Genomic DNA, 22,307 nt, shown 5'->3' on the forward strand with positions numbered 1-22,307 from the left:
GGAGACCAGAGGCCTCTGGACTGCACATGAGGCCTCTGGGGTCTCGTCTAGTCTGCTAAGTGCTGGGCTGGCCAGGCCTGGTCTTGCTGAGAAAGGGCTGGAAGAAGGCAGCAGGAGGGACAAAGCTTGAGACTGTGTGCCAGGGTGGAAGCCCAGTGCAGAAGCTCAGGCAGATGACAGTGAACTAGGTTCAAAATGCTGCTGCTGAGTCACCAGGGGAAGTTGATCAGCATTCAGCTCACTCAGAGGAAGGTGGGGATGTGGGAGACGCATGGAAAGATTGTCTTCAGACAAGTTGAAGTGAGAAGGGGTGGGGTGGCTAGCTGGGGGTGAACTTGTGTTCATCACGGGGGGTGGGAGGGTAAACCCAGGAACTAGATAGAACTGGGTGTGATTTCAGGCTCAGTCACTCCAGACTATCCCTGGACCTCAGGTTTCCTCTCTATAAAACAAGCACTATCTTGCCTACCCCATAGTGTGCCTGCCTGTGGGGATTGAATGAGGTAATATGTATTAATAGCATAGCACCTGGCTTACAGTTAGGACTCAACAAAATGTTCGCTGGTCACTAGTATTTGCTATGCATTTACTCTGTGAATGTGTAACATAGATTATAAGTCAGGGTTTATAAAGTATGGTACCAGACCAACCCCTTCACATTCCCAAGAAGTTGTGACAAGTACAAATTCTCAGGCTCTGTCCCAGACCTACTGAATCAGGAAAGCCCGTGTTTTAACTAACCTCCTGGATTATTATGATGATTGTTAAAGTTTGAGAACTACTGCCTAGTAGGGTTTAGTACTGTTGTAGAACAAGGTAAAAAAATTTATTCTTGCTACTAAGGTAACCAGCTACTGGTTTGCCCAAGACTGTCCTGGTGTTAGCACTGAAGGTCCCATGTCCCAGAAGAGCCCTCAGTCCTGAGCAAACTGGAAACTTTGGTCACTCTATTAACAACTGGAACTGTACTTCATTCAGCCAGGAAGGGATTATCGGATCACAGCAAAAGAAAGCAAACCAGCAAGGGTAAAAGAATCTGAGGGATGGGGGGCTGATGGTGGGGGAGGAGAGGGATTGGTAGAGAGTCTCATGTAGCATGGGGTGAAGGCCAATTGAGAGGCCCAGAGAGCAGAGGGACCGTCCCTGGCACCCCTCCACCAAATCCTCAACAAAGCTCAGGGATATAACCGAGAGGGGGCTTCCTTTGTGGAAACCGAGGAAGGAGCTGAACTTCAGAGTAGGGAGTCTGTGGAACAGAGACAGAAGCAGAAGTCACTGAGATCCTGACCCTTGGGTACTATACTATTTGAAGTCTGCAGCTGGCGTTGGGGCTGCCATAGGCCATGGGGTTGGGAGTGAAGAACAGTAGTGGGAGCCTATATAACTTAGGTTTTAAGTCATAGAGGCCCCGCTGATATCTGTAATTATTAGTTCATTTAATAAACACTGTGTTAACTTTGTACCACCAGGCTTCCATAAAAAATGGAAGGGATGTGAAGGAATGGGATATCATGATAGACTGTGACCAGAGGAATCTACAGTCAAGCGAGGCTCTGAAAGGACCTGCTGGGATGAAGAGAGAAGATGCCTATGCTACGTGTTTATTTACAAAGGTCTGGGAAACGGGCATCCTTTGTAACTTCAGACATGGACTCCTCCAGGCAGTTGTTCTATTAACCAATCATCACTGAGAAGCCATAGTATCCAAGGGACCAGAATAACATGGAACCCTCTTGTGGTCTCTGCCCTGGCTATACAGCCGAATCATCTGGGAGCCTTAATGAGTCTTCATACTTGGGCCTCAACCCAGGCCAATTGCTCCAGATTCTCTGGGGTGTGGCCTAGGCCTCAAGATTTTCCCCCAACCTCCTGAAGTGACTCTAAACCTAATAGACAGCATAGGTGGTGGTGAGTCCAAGGTGGTGACATTGGACTTGAGGTGGCTTTGCTACCTGCCTCACATCCCTCCTCTGTCTCCGTGTCCCAGCTGGGCTCCCACCCACGTAGTCTCTGGGCTGTCAAAGTATTCGAATTTCCTCCCCCTGTTTGCCAGTTCTGGACCAGGTGCCAGGGCCTGAGTGGCAGGTGGTGCTAACCATGGTGGGGGAGGTAGTGAATCATGCGTGGGTCACACACTTAGTCATTCGGGGGAACTGGGAGAAGGGAGGCCGCCACCCCCCACACTAAGGATGTTGTGGGGGTGCGTGCAGGGATATGTCAACCAAATGAAGAATTTTGTCAGAGCTTCTTAGAAGGGTAGATCGATCTTTGCTCCTTTTATTTCCTTTTGCCACTCTCAGCAGCCGTGAAACTACCAGAAGGGCCTGAAGTCAGAAAAGGAGGGTCAAGGGGCCAGTTCATTTTCCTGCTGGGTACTCCTGGTGGGTGGCACAGTGAGACTCTGGTAAAATATTATTGTGTCCCCAGAAGACTGCACATATATACATAATTCTGCATGATTGTGACAGGGGTTGGGTGTCAGCCAGTCCTCCTGTTGCCCCGCAGAGCCAAGGTTAATTACCCCTGTCCTGGGGTCCCTTGGGTCCAGATGCAGGAAGGAGAGGGGAAGGACCTGGGCAACTTTGTCCAGCCAGCCAGCTGCTGTCTTGCAGGTGAGAACAAAACAAGCTGCTATTTACCTGCATGTGATGGGGTTTTTCATTTTTACCTACATGTATTAATTCAGGGGTTCTCAAACCTTAGGGAGCATCAGAATCTCTTGGAGGGCTTGTTAAGTCTGCCTCAACTCAGAATTTGACTCAGTGGGTCTGAGATGGGGCCAGATCATTTGCATTTCCTACAAGTTCTAGATGACAGTGAAGCTGCTAGTCTGGAGACCAAACCTCCAATGACTGTACCTCTGCTCATTGGCTCAGGCTCAGGTCCTATGACTGACCACGAAGCTGGGTTTGAGTCAGAGTTGATGGTTTACCACATTGTTGCCAGGATGTACATTCTGCTGAAAGCACCCATCAGTCCTTGGATCTGTGTAAACACAGCCTTCTCTTTTCGTTTGTTTGTTTAATTTTCCACATTAGCATGATAATGAGCTATTTGGCACTACTGGAGCCCAGAAGGGTGAAAGTCCTGGGGAAGGAGTATCTCCAGCTTGCACAGAGTAGCTCACCTTCAGTGTCTGAAGAAGAGAGCCTTTAAGTGTTCTCCACTAGGATTGTCACAGTGCTCTTGTTCTCTACATTGAACATAGTTAACCACATTTTATAAAAAATGCTGGAATGTTTGAGAAGCAAACTGGGAGCCCACTTGCCTTCGCGTACAAACTTCCCGTAGTTAAGGGAACCACGTGCTGACTGCGGGAATACTTCTGAGCTCATTGCCTGACCAGGCAGAATCCTGCAGCTGTTGCAGATGGAAGAGCAAACTAATTGCCAAGATGGATGCCCATGAGGCTTCTCCAGGTTGCACATGATTGAAGTGGGCCCTGAAGTACAGTGAGTCCAAGGCTGGATTTCATTCTGATACTGAGTTGGTGTTCTAGGGCAGTGATACTCAAACTTCACTTGTACTTGAATCATCCGGGCTTCTTGTTAAAATGCAGATTCTGGCTGAGAAGTTCAGGACAGGGCCCAAGAGTCTGAACTTCCAACAAGCTCCTCAGAGATGCTGACACTGCGATGCTGACATTGGTGACGCCTGGGAACTTTAGTCCACTGCATATTCAGAAATGTGTGAAGGTGGAGGTGGAGTTTACTTTAAGTAGTTCTGGTATAGACCTGGGAACCTTAGAAAGTGAAACCTATAATATTCAAAAATAGTGGAATTAGTGGGCCCAGTATATCCCTGAAATTTTCCCCTGGTCAGTGAACAACCTCCTCACCTACAAGGTTTATGATGACTCTCCCCTTTGGCTCCCCCAAGTCAAGGAATTCCTCCCAGTGTATAGATCATAGTGGTTCATCAACCCTGTTACACCGTGAACCCCTGTGGCACAGTGACTGGGTTTTAATGTCCTCCATTGTCCTGCTTTGTGGCTCAGAGCTCAAAGTATTTATTGTCTGAATAAACATATCTGACTTCCCTTCTCTGTGGGTAATGAACACAGCCAATTACTAGATGTTTAGGGGCAGAGCCCACTCTGGTATGTCTTTAAAATGAGATGGAGGAGCCATTGGGGTGAAGACATCCTTTGACTTTCATTTTACCAAAGCTTCTCTGGTTGTTGCGTTGAGGATAGAGTGCAGGAGGCCAAGAGTGAAACAGGTGTGAATGCTGGTGGCTTGGGCTAGAATGTTAACAATGGAGGTGATGAGGAATGAATGGGTGCATCCTACATATATTTTGCAGGTAGAGTCAGCAGGATTTGCTGACAGATTGGGTTGAGGAGTGAGAGAAAGAGAGGAATTAAGGATGACACAGGCATTTGGCCTGAGCAACTAGAAGCACTGAGCTGCCATCAGTTGAAGTGGGGAAAGATATGGGTGAAGCAGGCATGAGCGGGTGAGGATCAGGAACTGCTTTGGATGTATTAACTTTGAGAAACTCTACTTGAGACGTCCAAGTGGAGATATCAAGTAAGCAGCTGGTTATGTGTGTGGAGTTTGGGAGTCTCAGGCTGGAGCTATGCCTTTGGGAGTCACCAGCATATAAGTCATTTAAGTCTCAAGATTGGATGAGACCACCAAGACTGAGTTTGGCAGAGAAGAGGGCCAAGGATTGAGTTCTGGGATGCTCCAAAGGAGGAACCAGCAAAGGAGATTACGGAAGGAGAAAAACCAGGAGATGGCAGCAGCCTAGAAGCCAGTGGAAGAAAGCTTAGCCAGGAAGAGGGAGTATAATCCACTGTGTCAATGCTGCAAGAAGATCAGATATGAGAAGAATGAGAACCAGCCACTGAATTTAGCACGATGGGTGAAAGCCTCTTTGGAGCAGTGTAAAGAGAAACAAATGAGAGGAATTCATGACTGTAAGTATAGGTTACTCCTTTAAAATAGCTTCCTGCATAAGACAGCAGAGAAGCACAGGGTAGTATCTGGCAAAGGAGGTGGGTCAAAGGGAGGTTTTGTTATTTATTTTAACATAGAAAAGATCCAGTGGAGAGAGAACTGCTGATAGAGAAGAGACTCAGCTTGGTCAAATATCTGCAAGGTTCAATCAATAAAAAAATGAAATCATATCATAGAAAAGACTGTAATCTTGTGACTGGGGGCAGGGGCAGTTTCCATGAAAAGCAACCTCAGGCAACCCAATAGGTGTCCTTTATGGCCCTGACTGGGTTGGTTAGAGTGTCATCCCAGTACACCAAGGTTGTAGGTGTGATCCCTGGTCAGAATACACACAAGAATCAACCAATGAATTCATAAATATTGGGTTGGTCAAAAAGTCTGTTATGTTTTTTCCAAACAATGGCTTGGGTAGTGCGTATTTGCCTATAACTTCATTCAAAACAATTTTGTTAGATTGCATTGTGATAGCTGTCATATAAGCATGACATGACAATTGGTGATTTTTTGTACAACCATTTTAATACTGAAGATGAAAGAAAATATGCAACATTTTGGTGTATTATGCTTTATTATTTCAAGAGAGGTAAAAACGCAACTGAAATGCAAAGATTTATGCAGTGTATGGAGAAGGTGCTGTGGCTGATCGAATGTGTCAAAAGCAGTTTGTGAAGTTTCTTGGTACTATTGACATTTTGGCCAAATAATTCTTTGCTGTGGGGCTCTCTTACGCACTGGAAGATGTTTAGCAGCACCCCTGTCCTCTACCCACTAGAAGCCAATAGCAGGAGATAGCTGATGCACTCAAAATATCTAAATCAATAAAGTTATTGGTGAAAATGAAAGTGTCTTTTATTTTACAGAAAAAAACGGACTTTTAGGCCAACCCAATGGAGCAGCAAATCAATGTCTCTCTCTCTCTCTCTCTCTGTCCACCCCCTCTCAAAATCAATGAGTAAAAAAATCTTTACATTAAAAAAACCCTAACAGCACCATTTCTGGGCTCCTTATCATGAGCTCACATGCTTAGCTGTAGCCCTCTGTCTACTCAGGAGGTGCACACCTTTGCCCCATTCACAGGCAGGGCAGCTCAACAGCAAAGCAGGGAACTTGCTCAAAGGCACAGGAAGGTCAGTGGCCAAGCTCGAATCCAGGGCTGTCAGACACCAGGAGGCCAGGTCCCCACACACTGTGCTCACCTGCCTTCCTCCTCTGATTCCTTGCCAGGAGAAACCTCTCATGGCCCCCGGCGGTCTCCTGACTTCAGGTTTGTCTTTAAGAGATGGGTGTTCTGAGCCGGACACTGTCAACTCACCATGTTGTCAGCAAAACTAGAGGGTTTGAATAAGAGGAAATAAAACATACAGGTGTTCCTCTTCTTTTCTTTATTAATGAGCTGAGATACACAAAGACTTAATAAAAAGTTACATAAAAGACTTAAGCATCACTGAGATCTTCAGGCATCAATCTCATTTCACGACAATGGCCACCTGTTAATATTGTGTAACAGAAGCTGGGCGCTCACAGGCGCTCCATTATTCAAGTATCTTTCCTCCTAAGTAAACCCAACATGGAATTTCTAATCCTATGGGCTGCTAATGGAGGAAGCCTGTCTATGGCTCTGGATTTCCTGTAACACATGAAGGGCCTCTGAGTTAGAGGAGCCGTGTGTTAGTGGGTCACATCTGGCAAAGTGAGACAGACCACCCTGGGCTACCAGGCACTCTCCACAGCAAGCACCACAGGAAGGCGGGGGCCAAGTCCTAGAAACACCATATAAACTTTCCCCTGTGTGGCAAAGTGCAGAGGAAGTCAGTGGCCATACCCCCAGGCCGTGGGGGTGGGGAGGATGGCTAGGGTTACCCGCTGGGGGGGTGGAGAGGGTAGAAGCCCTTGAAGGCAGAGGGGTTCAGAATTGTAGAAGGGAATCTGAGAGCACACAGTACAAAGGCAAGGGGTGAGGGGGTTTCAGGAAGGGTGTGCTCTAGGGATGTACTATTCAAGCAGTCTGGAAAAACAGTGGGAACACTGGGAGGTCATGGAATGTCATGAAAAACACAAGTCTCGCTGGGATCCTCAGTCATGGTGTAGCATGGGCGGCTGGTTCCCAGACTGACCCTGCCAGGTGACCATGGAGAAACTGTAAAGGGGATGCCCCAGGGCACGCCCCACTCTGGCCTAACTGGAGGACTTCTCTAAAACACATAGCACTATCTTTTAAAAGTGTTCTTTACCCATTTCATCTATGAGGAAAATGAGCTCATGAGAGATGAAGGCTGACCACTGGTTCAACAGCAAAGGCTGCAGAAGGCCACCCCTTAATCAGTTTCTCTGTAGGGCACTGCAGAGCTCAGCTTTGGGCTGAGTGCAGGATGATGTTGTGGAAGACGTCCTGGGGAGGGGCAGGTGCGCTGCCCCTGTTGGGCAGGGATGGAGTGGGAGACTAGAAGCAGTTGGAACCCTTTGCTGGTTACCTTCATTGCTAAGGGCTTCGTTCTACAACAGCTGATCTGCTTCCAAGACTCACCATGTAGTGTTGAGGGAGTTGCGGGCTCCACAGTGGGCAGGGGTGTGCTGGAGGCGGTCTGTGTCCCAGAGACACTTCCCAGCAGTGGACACTGCCCTGTGTGCAGGACTTCTTGTCCCACTCCTCCACTGCCTGGATGCAAAGCACCCCCATCCTAACTCCTGACCTCCTGCCTCGCCTCTTCCTTACCTCCAGTTTGCAACTGCCATCAAGCTGTGTACAGGCTGCTGGCTCAGAGGAGCATAAGGGTGGGAAAGAGCCGCGTCCTGTTCATGTTTAAAATGTCCCTTGATTAACATTATAGAATCTTGGGAAGCTGTGAGGTGCCTGATCTGGAATGTTTCTTGTTATCCTTCCTTTATGGGTCTGAAAAAGGGCCATTTAGACAAATAAAGAAGTTTGGTTTCCAGCAAAAGTCTCAGCTGTTTCATGCTGCAGCAGGATTGCTCTTTGGCTGGCCCCTCGGTGCTGGCGATCTCGCCGAGTTAGAAACTCGGCACACTTTCAAAACCGGAGAAGGATCCAGGTGTCCTGACGTCCAGCTGGGCACTAACTTTCCCCGTGGTTCTCTCCAAACAGTGGCCAGGCCACCGGCTAGGGATGTTCTAGCCTGCCTAGTGACCTGATTTGTAACATTTAGAAAGTTAGGTCACTAGCTGTACCACCGCCTCTTCTGACCTCTTCACAGGGGTGCACTGCTGTTCCTGCTGCCCCTCCATTCCCACCGTGGCCCCCAAATCTGGTCTTTGGCTCTCACCAGCACCACCTGAGAGGGAGGTGGAACATCATCAGGGAGTTGGGTGACTGTCCCCTCATAGAAACAGGTGTATGAGAGTGATGTCGCCCCCTCAACCTTCCTTTCCCCTCCGATCACATATTACAGTTAAGATCTGAGGGGCTAATAAAAGTATGTGCCAAAAAGGCAACCAAATGCTAAGTTTGCAAAGGCTTAAAAGGGGGCTGTTATTTACTGGGTTTAAGAAGTGGTTGTCAGTTGATTCATAGGGAAAATGGTTTCAGGTCTTGGTGCTGTTTCAGAAATAACAGTATTGGATCACTTTTGGGTAAGATCCAGCACGAACCAGAATTTCCTGGATGGCGTCCACATTAGCTTACTCTGACGTAGAGCAGCGTGCAGGCCTGTGTCACGGGGTCTGTGTCTGAGAGGCACCAGGCAGCGCGGGCGAGGTGAGCAAGCCCTATCACCGGCCGGGAAGAACAGAACTGAACCCACACTGACTGAAAAAGAAAGGAATGTATGGGCAGTTCTGCTTCCTTTAGTTTCTACATTTCCAGGATAACAAAACCCCCTTTAGAACTGACATGCTTGTGTGAGCCTCTCCCCTTGGCAAAAGAAAATTATTTCCTAACATATGCAGTAAAACCCTCCGGGTAAACACATCTGTCTTATCTCTCCAGTTTATAGGCCATGAGAAGGGTCTGCTTCTCCTGAGGCCTCCAGCTTCAGTCCCCATTAACCTCCAGTCTCTCCACCACTGTATTTTCATACCGAGTTGAGTTTTGGCACTGTTGAGGAAAACTCAGTTTAAAAACAAAACAAAACAAAACAACCACAATATTCCAGACATGTTGTCAGAGAGATCTTCTGAAGACTTGAAAATTCACCAGGCAGTGGGCACAGAACCCCTTGATACAATAATTATCACTAAAATAATTTAAAAATCTACAAAAGACACCCAAGCTCAGACACCATGGACCGACGACAGGGAGGAGCTGGATCATGGCTTGTTTTGCACTCTGTGCATGGTGGGTAAGCACCTGCACATCAAACCAGCACTACGGAGTTCAAAGAAACAACACAGCCACCAAGAGGTGGGGAGGAATGAGCTGAGTCAGCACCGGGGACTTGCTGCTGTGTCTGTGTAGCGGTGCTTCCTTGTCACTTGTGAGACACGGGAAAGACTGTGCCCTTTTGAGGAAGCTGGACCCCATCTCCTCCCTGCCCGCTCTCCCTTTCTCCCTTCCTCTGCCAAGTCCTTGGGTCAAGGGTCATGGTTAGAAATGGTTTTCAGTGAGGTTAGATGAGTCCCAAGGGCTGGCCAGTTCACGGTCACTGTGCCCAGGGCCTCGGGCCCATCACAATATCACACACTGAAGTTTGTGGGTGCCAGTGGCCCGGTCTCCCCGCCATTTGGTCTTCTTCTTCTTCTTCTGGCTTTTTTCTGGAATCTGTTGCCTTTTGAGACAGTAAAGGGCAGAAAACCAAAGTCAGAACGGGCTTTGCTTCTCCCTGACCCGTTCCTCCCTTGCCCCTGGGTCTGTGGTGTTTGGGGCACACTGAGGGCAGGAGGGAGGGTGCTGCGTTATGGTGGCCAACCTGCAGGACCCAGGGGAAGCTGCAGAGGAGGCTGAGCTGCTGCCTCAGGTGGAAGGCACTTCCCTTTATTGAGGGATCGCTTTCCTCACAGGTAGTGTGGTGGGCAAAGTTAGGTGGGAAGAAGGGAGGGGTGAAGAAATAAATGGAGGTACAAGAAACTTAAAATTAGGCCCAGAAATGCCCAACCTCGGCCTTGGATCAAGAAGCCTTGTGCCTCCAGCCATCCTAGTGCCCACCTTGCTGCAGACAGAGGCCCCGTTTCCAGGGGGGCGTATAGTGCTCACCTAATTACTCTAACCAGGTCATGGAAGGCTTTGTCCACGTTGAGTGGTGGGTCCTTGGCACTGGTTTCTATGTATGAAATCTGGAAGGCAAAGTTCACTTTTGGTAAAAGTGGCACTTGAGATCCATAAAAACTTGTTCCCTAAAAATGCAAATTCTCAGATGTCTTGAGGAACCGTATACTTTTAAAGGCCCCACAGAGCCTTGGCTCCAACAACCTCAAGCCCCCTTTGTGGCTTCTCACCAAGGCCGAAACATTTTCCTGACAGTTTTTTCAATTTTCTCTTGTTCTCTAGCCAGAGATATTTAATAGCTCCCTAAAAATAGAATTAAAATGGTTTTTTAAAATATACTTGAGGACTAAAGACTTTCATTTATCACACTAAAACACGTTCTGATTCTACGCATTTTTCTTTCTGAGGTCTATTTCTCTGTCCTGGGGGGACTTCTGCCCCTCTTCCCAGGCCTCTGGAGAGGACTCTGGTGGGAAAAGCTTAGGTGAGGCTGCGCCATGGCTGAACGCTGAACCCCAGCAACCCCTGGCCTGTCTGAACTTCCCACCCCAACAAGGCTGCCCAACCCAGCCCTTGTTTGGTCTGTATCCATGAGCTCCGAGCTCAGCTATGTTTACAGAAGGCTTGTGTCTGCATGTTAAATGCACAGTGATCAGTACTGGGCTGAAAAGCAGCAGCACATTGGGACATGTGGCTGAGGTGACCCTGCAGGACGGGTTGTGAGGCCCATGTCCACACCAAGCCTGGCACAGGGATGAGAACAAAGGCCCCATGAGGTCAGGGCACAGTCCTGAATGCTCATCCTCTCCTATAACAGCGACCCCACAGAGTCAGGAAGGGCTCACTCCCGTGAGTGAAGAGCGGGCGGGGATCACACAACATGCTCAGGCCTCCCCAGATGAGATGGAGGTTACCCAATTGAGACTGGACTGAAGAACTTTGGCATATTCCTAAATTTTTCCTCATTACAAAATTAAGGCATTTCATTATAACACATTTGAAAAAAAAAAAAAAGCACAGTAAATAGAATTAAAATGATCAGCACTTTAAACACATGGTGGGGGCAGCAAACTATTATTCTGGAGGAGTATTTGCAAACATATCATAGAAGATCTTTCCATCCATTATCACAGTGAGAAAGCAGATGCCCACCTGCTGCTGCGGCATCAAGCAGGAGGAGGCTCTTGCTGTAGCTGATCAGACACAAGAGCAGAGCACAAAGGGCATGGACCAGGCCTTTGAAACACTCCTTTGACAAATACTTGAGCCTCTGATAACCCTGAAAGCAAACTGCCCTCCCTCACAGGCTATCAGATGTAAGGACGTTCATTGCAATGTCTGAGAGCTCTTTGGCCTCCCAGGTAGGTCTCAACACCCCTGACCTCCCTTCATTCTTACCTTAACCCTCTGAGCTAAGCAAGTATCTTCATTCTGCAACTGGGAAAATTAGCTAAAAGTAGTGACATACTTGCCTAAGGTCACACTGTGGAGATTCAAGGTTTGAACCAGGTTCATGCTCCACTTCCCGCCTGGCCTCCCCTGGACAGGTGGGGATACTGAGGTCACCTTTGGAGCTTCTTCCAGGTGTGGCAGGTGTGCCAGTACACCTGGTACCAGAGTTCTATGTGGCCTCATGAGGCCAGGACGACACACTTCCCTGTGCACACCCAGAGGGGAAATGGGAAGGCACCTGCAGCTGGGGCTGGGGCCTACCTGCAGCCCTTTCCTGTCCTATAGTTCTGCCAGGTCAGTAAGTCCCAGGTTCCAGAGCCTCAGACCACTGCTACCTGGTCCACCGCCTCACTCAGAAGTACATGAATCGTAGTATCCCCAGGTCCCCAGACACCCTCCACCTTCTTTCTGGGGGTCCTGCTTCTACCACTAAAGAAATGCTGATGTGTGTTATCTGGGTTCTTTGAATTCTAGGATTTTGGTAGCAACAAGACTTAAACCAAGGGATACCCTACAGTAAACAGTAGTCACATTTGACTCCCCTGAAGGGCTAGGAAATGCCACCTTCCGGCACTGGGTGGGGCCACCTGCCTTGGTCAGTTGAAGAGGAACTGGCTCTATGAGCTCTGAAGTTAGGATGTTGTCGATAGTAGCTTGCAGAGTATCTGGTCAAATGATAGATGAGGCGGCAACATCGGTTTTAAGAGAAGCATTGGCTGAGACACTGGAGACCTGGGGTCGTGGGTGGGAGGCACCACTCACCAGAGTGAGGCCCCTGGAAGCCCCTAACCTCCCGTGTCTCATTCACTTTGACTTGCAGAATGGGGCTGGTGCTGCCCCCACCCACTCACCCAGGGCTGCTGGGAGGAACACAGAAGGGGGTTGTGAAAGGCCTTAGCAGACCCTCTTCAGGTCACTGTATGAAGTTCAAGACTAAGAGTGGAAATGGCCCCTTAGGTCTCCCTCTGCCCAGGATGTTGGGCCTGTGTCTAATGCTAAGTCAGTGCTCAGCTCCCAGGCCTCATCTAGAGACTTCTGAGCAGCACCCTGCCTGGCTGATCATCTCTTTTTCTGAGGCATGTTCCTTGCCTGGCTCCGTGACATCGAATTCTGGTCCTCAGACATCACCGAGCGCTCAGTCCCCTCTGCTGCTTCCTCCTCAGCTTCCCACATCATGACAGAGTGTCCCAGCCCCAGTTTTGGGCTCCCCCGCTGTGTGTAGCCACTCCCATGGGGCTCATGGCTTTAAATTCTTTCCCCATGCCGCTGACTTCCCTGATTTCCCTCCAGCCTGGTATAGCTGACTGCTGTCTTGGCATCTCCCCTGGGTTATTACGTGGCTACTCAAACTCAAGAGACCTTAAACCAAGCTCCTGGTCTCCCCACACACTGGCTCCCAGAGGCTCCCCCTGCCCAGTCACTGTAGCTCCAGTTTCCTGAAAGTGACTCACGCCCGAAGCCTTGGAGTCATCCTCGATTCCTTTCCTCTTTCACCCCCACACACCCAATCTATGAACAAATTCTGTCGGCTTTCTCAGAAATACATCCAGAAGGCAACCCCTTCTCCCCACCTGCACGAGCGCCGCCACACGGGCCCACGCCAGCCTGCACTCAGGTTCTAGCAGCCCCTAACTGGTCTCCCTGCTGCCACCCGTGCCCCCCCCCCCCGAGGCTACTCTCAACTCGGCCACCAGAGCGAAGCTGTTCAGCCATGAGTCAGACCACATCACTCCGCACTCCAAACCCTTCAGAGGTTTCCCCTTTCACGCTGAGTAAAAGTCCGTAAGGCCTTAAATTATCTCCCTGACCACGTGCCTGCTGCTCACCCCCTCCTGTTCCTGCTCCAGCTACACAGGCCTCCTGCTGTTCCTCAGTCTCCCCGCTGCAGTGTGGCTCTGCTGGAACATTCCTTCCCCCGATACCCTCAGGGCTTATTCCCTCTCCTCCTCTGAGTCCTCACTGGCACACACCCTTCCCAGCAAGGCCTTCCCTGAGCACCCTAATAGGTGGAGCACCCTCTCCGCCCCGCAGTCCCAACCCTCTTCCCTGATTTACTCTTTTCCCACAGCACATGTCACCTCTGACACACTCTACCTTGCTTTGTTTATTGTCTGTTACTGTCACTAGAAGGAAAGGAGTTGTGTTTCCCAGGGCCTAGGAGTGTGGAGTGAGTATGTGAATGAACTCAGAAGGCAGAGACAAGCAGAACGACCTCTCAGTGAGCCCCCTTCCTCTACTCACAGAGCTGGGCCTGCTGGGCAGAGCGCAGAGGCCACCTTGCAGCCTTCCTAGCATGATGGACTTCTGCATGACTGACCAGTGAAGCCAGGGGCACAGGCTGTGCCGATGTGGGGAGAGGTGGGAAGTCCAGGGACCGCACCCAGTACCGTCCAGATGGCAAAGGGGCATATAGTGAACTAAAGACAGAGTCAATGTGTGAGGTGGAAATAATTGAATCTACCTCAATGTGTGGTTGAGAGGAGTGCCCCACCCCCTCCTCCCAGCACAATGCCCGGCACAGAGCAGGGCTCAGCGAATGGCAGCTGATCCAAGGATTCTGAGCATTATCAGGCAGCGGGCTCAGAGGTGGGACAGACCCAATCCTCTGCACGGCCCAGAGATAAATCTGCTGTGTCAGGGGCCAGGAGGGGGCTTATATGTCACACTTTGCAGTCCACTGTGAAGGTACCTGTGCCACATATTAGTCTCTAATCAAGAGGGCGCTTCCTCTCTGGTCTGTTGTTTTGTTTCACAAAGTATCCCACAGCGCACGTGCCTGCTAAGCCTCTCTGTGGAACCTAGCCCACCATGTACGAGGCTTGAGTTCCATTCACACAGACAAGACTGTAGGAGTGAGGGGTATTGACTTTTATACATGCCCTGGCACCCCCCAATACACACACACACACACACACACACACACACACAAAACCTACATTGTGTTTGGTCGCCATTTCTTTTCCTTGCTCCCTGGTGATTTTCCTCAAATGCATCAAATCGACCTTGTTGGCCACAAGGATCATCGGGAATGACTCCCTGGGAAACAAAGAAACAGCAGTCAGTCAGTCTTCGCTGTCCCCACCCCTAGTGAGGGTGGTGCAGCCAAACCTCAGGAAGAACACAGCTCACAGCAGTGGCCTCCCCAGTGGCCTGGGGCTGACTTGAGTCCTTGTTTCAATTCTCCAGGTGGGGAAAAAGGGGCCTGAAGGCTACTGGCTGTCTTGGTTTAAAGGCTGAGGCCTGTTGCAAGGTGAGCAAGCGGTCCTCCAGGGAACCCCCTGGCTCAGAACTGTCCATGAGTGCACCGAGGGGCTGCTGAGCCAGGGGTTGGGCTCCCAGACCTGCTTCCTTCCATCTCTCGGTCCTCCTGATGCACCAACCACGCAGGGCTGCTGTGGGCATCAGTAATGATGTGCGAAGAACACCAGGGCCAGGGTGTGTTACTCAGTTGGCACTCAATGAATGGCAGCTGCAAAGTAAGGAAGGCTCTCAGGAAAGGAAGGGCAGGATCAGGAGGCATGTCTGCCTTGAAGATTCCCACTGACATATGTGGCCAAACTGCTGTCCAAAAGTTAATAAAATGCCAGTTTCACGGAAGCATCGTCGGCGCTGGCTATTTTTATTAAGAAAATTATAACTGGACAAGTGAAAATGGTACTTTATTATTTTTTCTTGCACTTCTTTGATTAGCTAGAAGGTTAAATATTTATGTGCATCTGAGTCATTTATATTTCTCTTTTGAGATTCCTACAGTCAGGGGCTTAACCCACATTTCTCTTTTAGAGTTTGTGTATATGTGTGTGAGTGTGAGAGTGTGTGTGTGTGGATGTGTGAAAGAGAGAGAATTGTAATCCCTTTATCTTGTAAAGTTATTAACATTTTGCCTTTGGAGTAGGTGTTAACTGAATTTTTGGAATTTACTGAGATTTGCTCCAAGTTTTCCCTTCTTACTTTCTTTACATTGTCTCTTTAAGGTACCATTAACCGAAGGAAAAAAAAAATAGAACAAAAAAACAAAACTAGTCAGGCTTAAAACAGACTCCAAATTGTTTACCAGCTCCATATAATGCTAAGGAAAAAAAATGAGCCTTTAACTGGGGCTCACTTTCAAGTGCGATTTAACCAATTATAATGTATACTGGAGAAAAAAAAATTCCCTTTGTAATAAAAAATGGGTTAACTTGGAGCTGAGAAACACAGATGTTACTCATGACTCCTTAATTCATTGGCGGGGACAGTTTGGGAGAGATGGGAGGGGCTGACCCCTGGAAGCCTTGGAAGCTGTTGATCCTGTAGAATGAACAAGGATAGGAGGATAGGAGTCGGAGGGACCAAGGTTGAATTCAGCTCTGCCCCTCCATGTCTCACCTTTCACCTGAAAACCTGAGAGAGAGAGAGAGAGGGACAGAAAGAGACAGACAGACAGACAGACAGAGCCTGCTCTGAGCCGAGAGCTGGGGAGCCTGGCCCAGCTGTGCTCACCTGTCCTTGACGCGCAGGATGAGCTGGTGGAAGCGGTCCACGTGCTCAAAGCTGGCCTTGTCTGTGACGGAGTAGACGATGAGGAAGCCATCCCCGGTGCGCATGTACTGTTCCCGCATGGCGCTGAACTCCTCCTGCCCAGCTGTGTCCAGAACTGGGGTAGGAGGGGGCCGGTCAGGGCTGTCACCAGCCACCCTGTAGCCCCCTGTGTCTTCTCGGTGGCTCAATCCAAACTGTCCCCAGGAAAGCCACACAAGTTCCCTGGGCTATGCCGTGAGGGTCCTGGTGGGGCCTCACATAACTCAGTGTGAGGCTCTGATTGACTTATTCATGGACCCACTGATCCCAACCCATGGTGCTCCTGGGCCTTAGTTCTCTTGTCTACAGAAGAGCCTCATAAAGTCTGTGATTAGCTCTGCCTCCAAGTCCCTCTGGTGAGTGCCCGGGGCTCGGATCCCTGCTGCAGCCCTTCCAAAGGGGTTCCTGGGGAAGTTCCCTGACTTTGAGCCTCCTTTCCTCCTCTGTGCCTCTACTTGGCAGCCCAAGGGAGGACAGCTTGCTTGTGGATATGCCCAGGGAGAGGCCATCTGGGTTAGGAGGCTCCTCAGCCCCTGTGTGGACAGATACCAGGATGACTAAAGGGAGGGAGCGGCGCCTGGAGAACCTGGGTCACTTACCTCCTAGGACGAGGATGTTACAGGGATGGTGGGAAGGGGGAGCTGGGGCTGGAAGCTGGAGTGGGGAGCTGGGAGAACCGTCTCAGCATAGGGTCTCCCCACCATCCATCCCCTCTCACTGCCCGAGCCCATGGACTCCTAGCCCTGCTCTCCTTCTGAGATAAAATGCTTCTTCGCCTGGCCTGTAACCACAGCCACAGCTGGGGTGGGGCTGCCTCTCAGAAATGCATGCCTGAGCTCTGCAGACTGAAGCCCCATGGGTAGGTGAAGTCGTCCTCCAAGCCCCTGCCCACTGCCAGCCTCTTCCCGTCTCCTGGCTCACTCTCCTCTCTGACCAGACCCGACTTTCCCTCTCCCTGGAGGCAGTGCAGTGGCTGGTTACAGATTGGGAGCCAGATTCTAGGCTGAGTCTGGCTCCTCACTCCGAGTGTGACCCTGGGCAAGCTCGCTCCTCTGTGTCTCTGTTCCTAACATGGGGATTGCCAGGGCTGCTCTGAGTTAATGAACTAAGGCCCTTAGAGCCATGCCTGGCACCAAGAAGCCTTGCAAGAGTGTCTGCTGGAAGCCTGTTATACCCGCCTGGGGCCCTCTCCCCATATCTGGGCCTGGGACTCCTTCCCCCAAACCCTCCTTCTCCCCACTCCCCTTGCCTGGGCAGCTGACTCTGACCCACAGCATTTTGCTGTCTGAGCCCCGATGACTCTCCCTGCCTCTGTACAGACCCTTCTTGGCACTGCTCTTGCTACCTGTTTAACTGGCCCCCGGCTAGATGGTCAGCATCCAGAGGCAGGGACCTGGTCTGTGTGAGTCACCTGTCTACCCAGATGGAGCCTGGCACAAACGGTACCTGAACAGTAGTTGAATGAATAAATGAATGTGAAGTCTAACCAATTTTGATCATCTATTTATTCATTCATTTAAGAAATGTTTGAGAGCCTACTATGCGTTGGGCAACGTTGTAGGTGCCATCAATATGGGGTAAATGAAGCAAAATCCTTGCTCCTAGCTCACTCTACTCTCTGACCAGACTGAACTTTCTCCCTCCCTGGAGGCAGTGGAACAGCTGGTTACAGATCATAATTACTTATGATCTAGCAGGGAGACAGATAAACAAATGAATAAATAATACAATTTCTAATGGAGATGAGTACATACTATAAAGAACACTATGGCTAGTTGGTGGTAACTGGCAGAAGTTGGTGTCATTTTGGATAGGGAAGCAGGGTATCTTGCAGGAGATGATATTTGAGCAGTGACTACATGATGACAGGGAGAGAGCCATGTGGCCTAGGGGCAGAGCATTCCAGGCAGAGGGAGCACAGGGAGGGGAGGTGAGCAAGGGTGGGCCTGATGGCCTGGGGGAGTGGAGGGAGCAGGACTGGGGGCCTGCTGCACCAGGGTAAGGCTTACTTCATTCCAAGCAAGACAGAGGTCACTGGAGACTCTGGGTTAAAGAGTCACATGATATGAAAGACATTTGAAAAGTTTACCCTGCATTCTGGACAAGCACAGACAAGGAGTGGAAGCAGAGGCACGGGTTAGGAGGAAGTTAGTGCGTAATCCAGCAAGATATGACGGAGGGCTGGACAGGGTGGTAGGGGTGGTGGGCTGGATACTGTGGGAAGTGACCCGATTCAGGTCCTTTTCTAAGACAGAGCCAACAGGAGCAGGCCTTTCCAGAGGGAGCTGTGGGATGTAGGGGGTGAGAGAGAACGTCACCGAGGACAACGGCTGTTTGGGCAGAAGTCAAATAAATGGAGCTGTCATACACTACGATGGGGAGGATGGGTGAAAACAGGGTTTGAGAGGCTCAGTTCTCAACACAGGCTTGTACTCCTCACATAATAAATGAGGGGAAGGGCTCCTGAACCTCAGGTCCTTCGAGCTCTGACACCCTGGAGTTATTTGGTCTGGTTGTAAAATGAAGGGGCTCAGAAAACAGTATCTATGGCTGAGGACCAGTAGGGGAGACTGAGGCAGTTTCCTCAATACTTCCCAGGGAAGGGGAGGGAAGACTGCATGTTTGCCTGGAGGGAGTGAAGCCTTTTTTCCTAAATAAATCCCACTCAGAACTGCAGTCAACAGAACAGAGAAAATGGCACAGATTTGGCTGAAGTGGGAATGGGAAGGCCTGCATTGAACAGCAGAAGATATTAAGGTGATATTATAATTGAATGTTCATATATTTTAAATGTGTATTATCTAAAACAAAATCTAGAGACCTAGGATATTTAAAAAAGCCTTGGTAGGGAGCTGAAAATCAAAATAGACCCTCTGGAAAGAAAAAGTAGTCATTTCAGATATCGACGGCCTTAAAAATTATATTACACATGCTTTCTAAAAGAATTATTGGAGGATATACTTCAGCAAAGTGAAAATGAATCCATAAAAAAGGATGAGTATTGTAAATAATGGTAAGCAAACAGCAAAATGTAAGAGTTAAGTTTAAATAAATAGTTACACAATTTGAAGAGAATGAATGACAATTTAGAAATAAAATCTATGATGATCCATAGGTGAGGATGAGGGCTGAGGAAAAGTAAGTTACTATGAAAGTTCTTGCCTCATTTGGGATTACATCCAAATGCTGTTAGAAAAATATAAGTATACACCCACACATTTGTGTGTATATATGTGTGTGCGTATCTGTTTGTATGTGTTTATATGTATATATATATATATATATATATAACCACTAGAATAGAAATAAAACTCAGAACTTTCTAATAATTAGAAAGAAAAACAGAACAAAGTAAATGGGACCAATTCAACAAAACACACAAAAGTTAAATAGACGTGAAATAAGATGGCAGAAATAAATCTAACTATAATTAATGACTATAAATGCAAATGAATTAAATTCACCTCTGAAAATAGATATTTTGTACCTGAACTCAGGTTTTTGTAGGGGTTGTGTTTTTGCTCGTTTTTTTTCTTTTAGGGTCCACATATAAGTGAGGATCATGGTATCTGTCTTTCTCTCTCTGACTTATTTCACTTAGCATAATGCCCTCAAGATCCAACCATGTAGTTGCAAATGACAAGGTTTCATTCTTTTTTTTTTTTTTTTTATGGATAAATAATATATATATGGAATAAACACTTAGGCTGTTTCCATGCCTTGACTATCGTAAATAAAGCTGCAATGAACATGGCATATATATTTTTTAATTAGTGTTTTCGTTTTCTTCAGATACATTCCCAGAGGTGGAATTTCTGGATATAGTATTTCTATTGTTAATTTCTCGAGGAGCCTCCATACTGTTTTCCATAGTGGCTGCACCAGTTTACATTCCCACCAAGAGTGAACAAGTTTCCCCCTTTCTCTATGTCCTTGCCAACATCTGTGATTTGTCTTTATGATAATAGCCATTCTAACAGATAGGAGGTGATATCTTGTTGTAGTTTTGATTTTAATTCTGAAAGTTAGTGATGTGGAGCACCTTTTCATGTACCTGTTGGCCTTCTGTATGTCTTCTTTGGGAAAATGTCTGTTCAGATCCCCTGCCCATTTTATAATTGGGGTCTTATTCTTTTTCTTTTGCTATTGAGTTGTATGAGTCCTTTATACATTTGCAAATACTTTCTCCCATTCAGTAGGTTACTGTTTCATTTTGTTGTTGGTTTCCATTGCTGTGCAGAAGCTTTTTAGTTTGATGTAGTCCCACATGTTTATGGCTTTTTTTGCCTTTGCTTTTGGTGTCAAATCCAAAATCATCTCCAAGACCAAAGTCAGGAGCTCACAGATACACAGAACAAATCGGTGGTTGACAGAGGCAGGGATGAAAGGAATGTGAAGAGGGGAGGGCAAAAAGGATAAAGGGGGTTAAAAGATACAAATTTCTAGTTATAAATTAAATAAACCATGGATATAATTTACAGCATGGTGACTACAGTAAAAAAAAAATACTGTATTGTACCTTCAAAAGTTGTTAAGAGGGTAGATCTTACAAGTTCTCATCATAAGAAAAATTTTTTTCTTAGTAAGTATAATGACAAATGTCAACTAGATTTATTGTGGTGGTCATTTTGCAATATATATACAAATATTGAATCATTATGTTGTACACCTGAAACTAATATAATGTTATATGCCAACTATGCCTCAAAAAAGAAGATAATTAATAAAAAATCCATTTGTCTACTACTACAAAGATACACATAAAACAAAATGGCACAGAAAGATTAAAAAAATGAAAGAACATGCCAGCCACATGTATCCATAAACAGAATTCAGAGCCAAAGCAATAAACAGGACAAACCAGGGTATTTATAATGGGAAAATCAGGAAGTGCCAAAATCACAAATCTAAGCATCTAAGAATGTTGCCTAAAATATATATTATTTTTAAAAACAGGAACTGACAAATTCCATAATCATTGTGGGAAAACTGAACGGGCTTCCCTTTGAGATAGACAGACAATTGGATAAGAAACAGAGAGAACAAACTTTACATTCAAATAGGAAATAAGCATTTTTAAATACACATGAAACTATACAAAAATTGGTTTTATGTTAGGCTATAAATAAAAATTTCAACAAATTCCAGAAAGCAGAAATCATATAAGCCATCTTTTGCCTATAATGCAATAAGATTAGAAATTAGCCCTGGTTGGTGTGGCTCAGTGAATTGAATGGCAGCCTGGGAACTGAAAGGTCGCTGGATTGATTCCCAGCCAGGGCACATGCCTGGGTTGCAGGCCAGGTCCCCAGTTGGGGGCGTGCGAGAGGTAACCAATCTATGTTTCTGCCTTGCATCGATGTTTCTCTTCCTTTCTCCCTTCTCTCCCTCTTTCTAAGAATAAATAAACAAAAATCTTAAAAAAAAAAACAAAGAAAACTAATCAGAATCATGTTGCTCTAATTGGAACCAATTCATCTGGCTAGCTACTTGCTGCTCAGAAGTTTCTTGTTTGTCAGGTGGAAAAAAAAATCTGTATGGTTATGTTTATGCTAGTAGCAGCTTTAGAAAAAGAAAGAAAGGCCCAGGATGGTGTGGCTCAGTGGACTGAGTGCTGGCCTGCAAGCCCAAAGGTCGCCAGTTTGATTCCCAGTCAGGGCACATGCCTGGTTGCGGGCCAGGTCCCCAGTTGGGGACATGAGAGAGGCAACCACACATCGATGTTTCTCTCCTTCTCTTTCTCCCTCCCTTCTCTTCTCTCTCTGAAAATAAATAAAATATTTAAAGAAAAAGAAACTAGCAGAAATATGAGTATAGAAGACTTCTATCAACTTGAAAAATTTAAAATCTATACCTCTCTTTATAACTCTCCAGTTAAAGGGGAAAGCAAATTAGAAATGAACAACAATAAACATTAACAAAACCTCTGGTGCGAAGCCAAAGTGATACTCAGAGGAAAAATATAGCTTTAAATGTACTTTTGAAAACAAGAAAGACTGAAAATTAGGTAAGCATTTAAATCAAGAGGCTAGAACAGGAAAAATAAATAAAACCTAAGAAATAAGAAATCATCACTAAAGTTAGAAATTAAGAAAGTGGGCAGACATATTAGGCGAAGATGGCAGCTGAGAGGCAGGAGACGCTGAGGGAGTTCGTGGCCGTGACAGGCACCA

At 47.5% G+C, this 22,307-nt stretch overlaps 1 protein-coding gene across 3 annotated transcripts in view; it reads right to left on the minus strand.

Moving 5' to 3' along the window:
- Positions 1 to 9,060: 9,060 nt before the first annotated feature.
- MRAS (muscle RAS oncogene homolog) overlaps positions 9,061 to 22,307 on the minus strand; it is a 57,085-nt gene continuing 43,838 nt past the window's right edge. For all 3 annotated transcript variants that reach the window (XM_090284278.1, XM_090284277.1, XM_090284279.1), the window contains 4 exons: positions 16,057 to 16,210; positions 14,511 to 14,610; positions 10,111 to 10,190; positions 9,061 to 9,685 (listed from right to left, as the gene is read on the minus strand). In XM_090284278.1, the coding sequence (XP_090140404.1) occupies positions 9,586 to 9,685; positions 10,111 to 10,190; positions 14,511 to 14,610; positions 16,057 to 16,210 (434 nt within the window). In that variant the 3' untranslated portion in view covers positions 9,061 to 9,585. The remainder of the gene's footprint in view (positions 9,686 to 10,110; positions 10,191 to 14,510; positions 14,611 to 16,056; positions 16,211 to 22,307) is intronic.

The sequence above is a fragment of the Furipterus horrens genome, unplaced genomic scaffold (assembly GCF_987537825.1).
Source record: "Furipterus horrens unplaced genomic scaffold, mFurHor1.1.pri manual_scaffold_7, whole genome shotgun sequence".
In the NCBI taxonomy this organism is placed as follows: Eukaryota; Metazoa; Chordata; class Mammalia; order Chiroptera; family Furipteridae; genus Furipterus; species Furipterus horrens.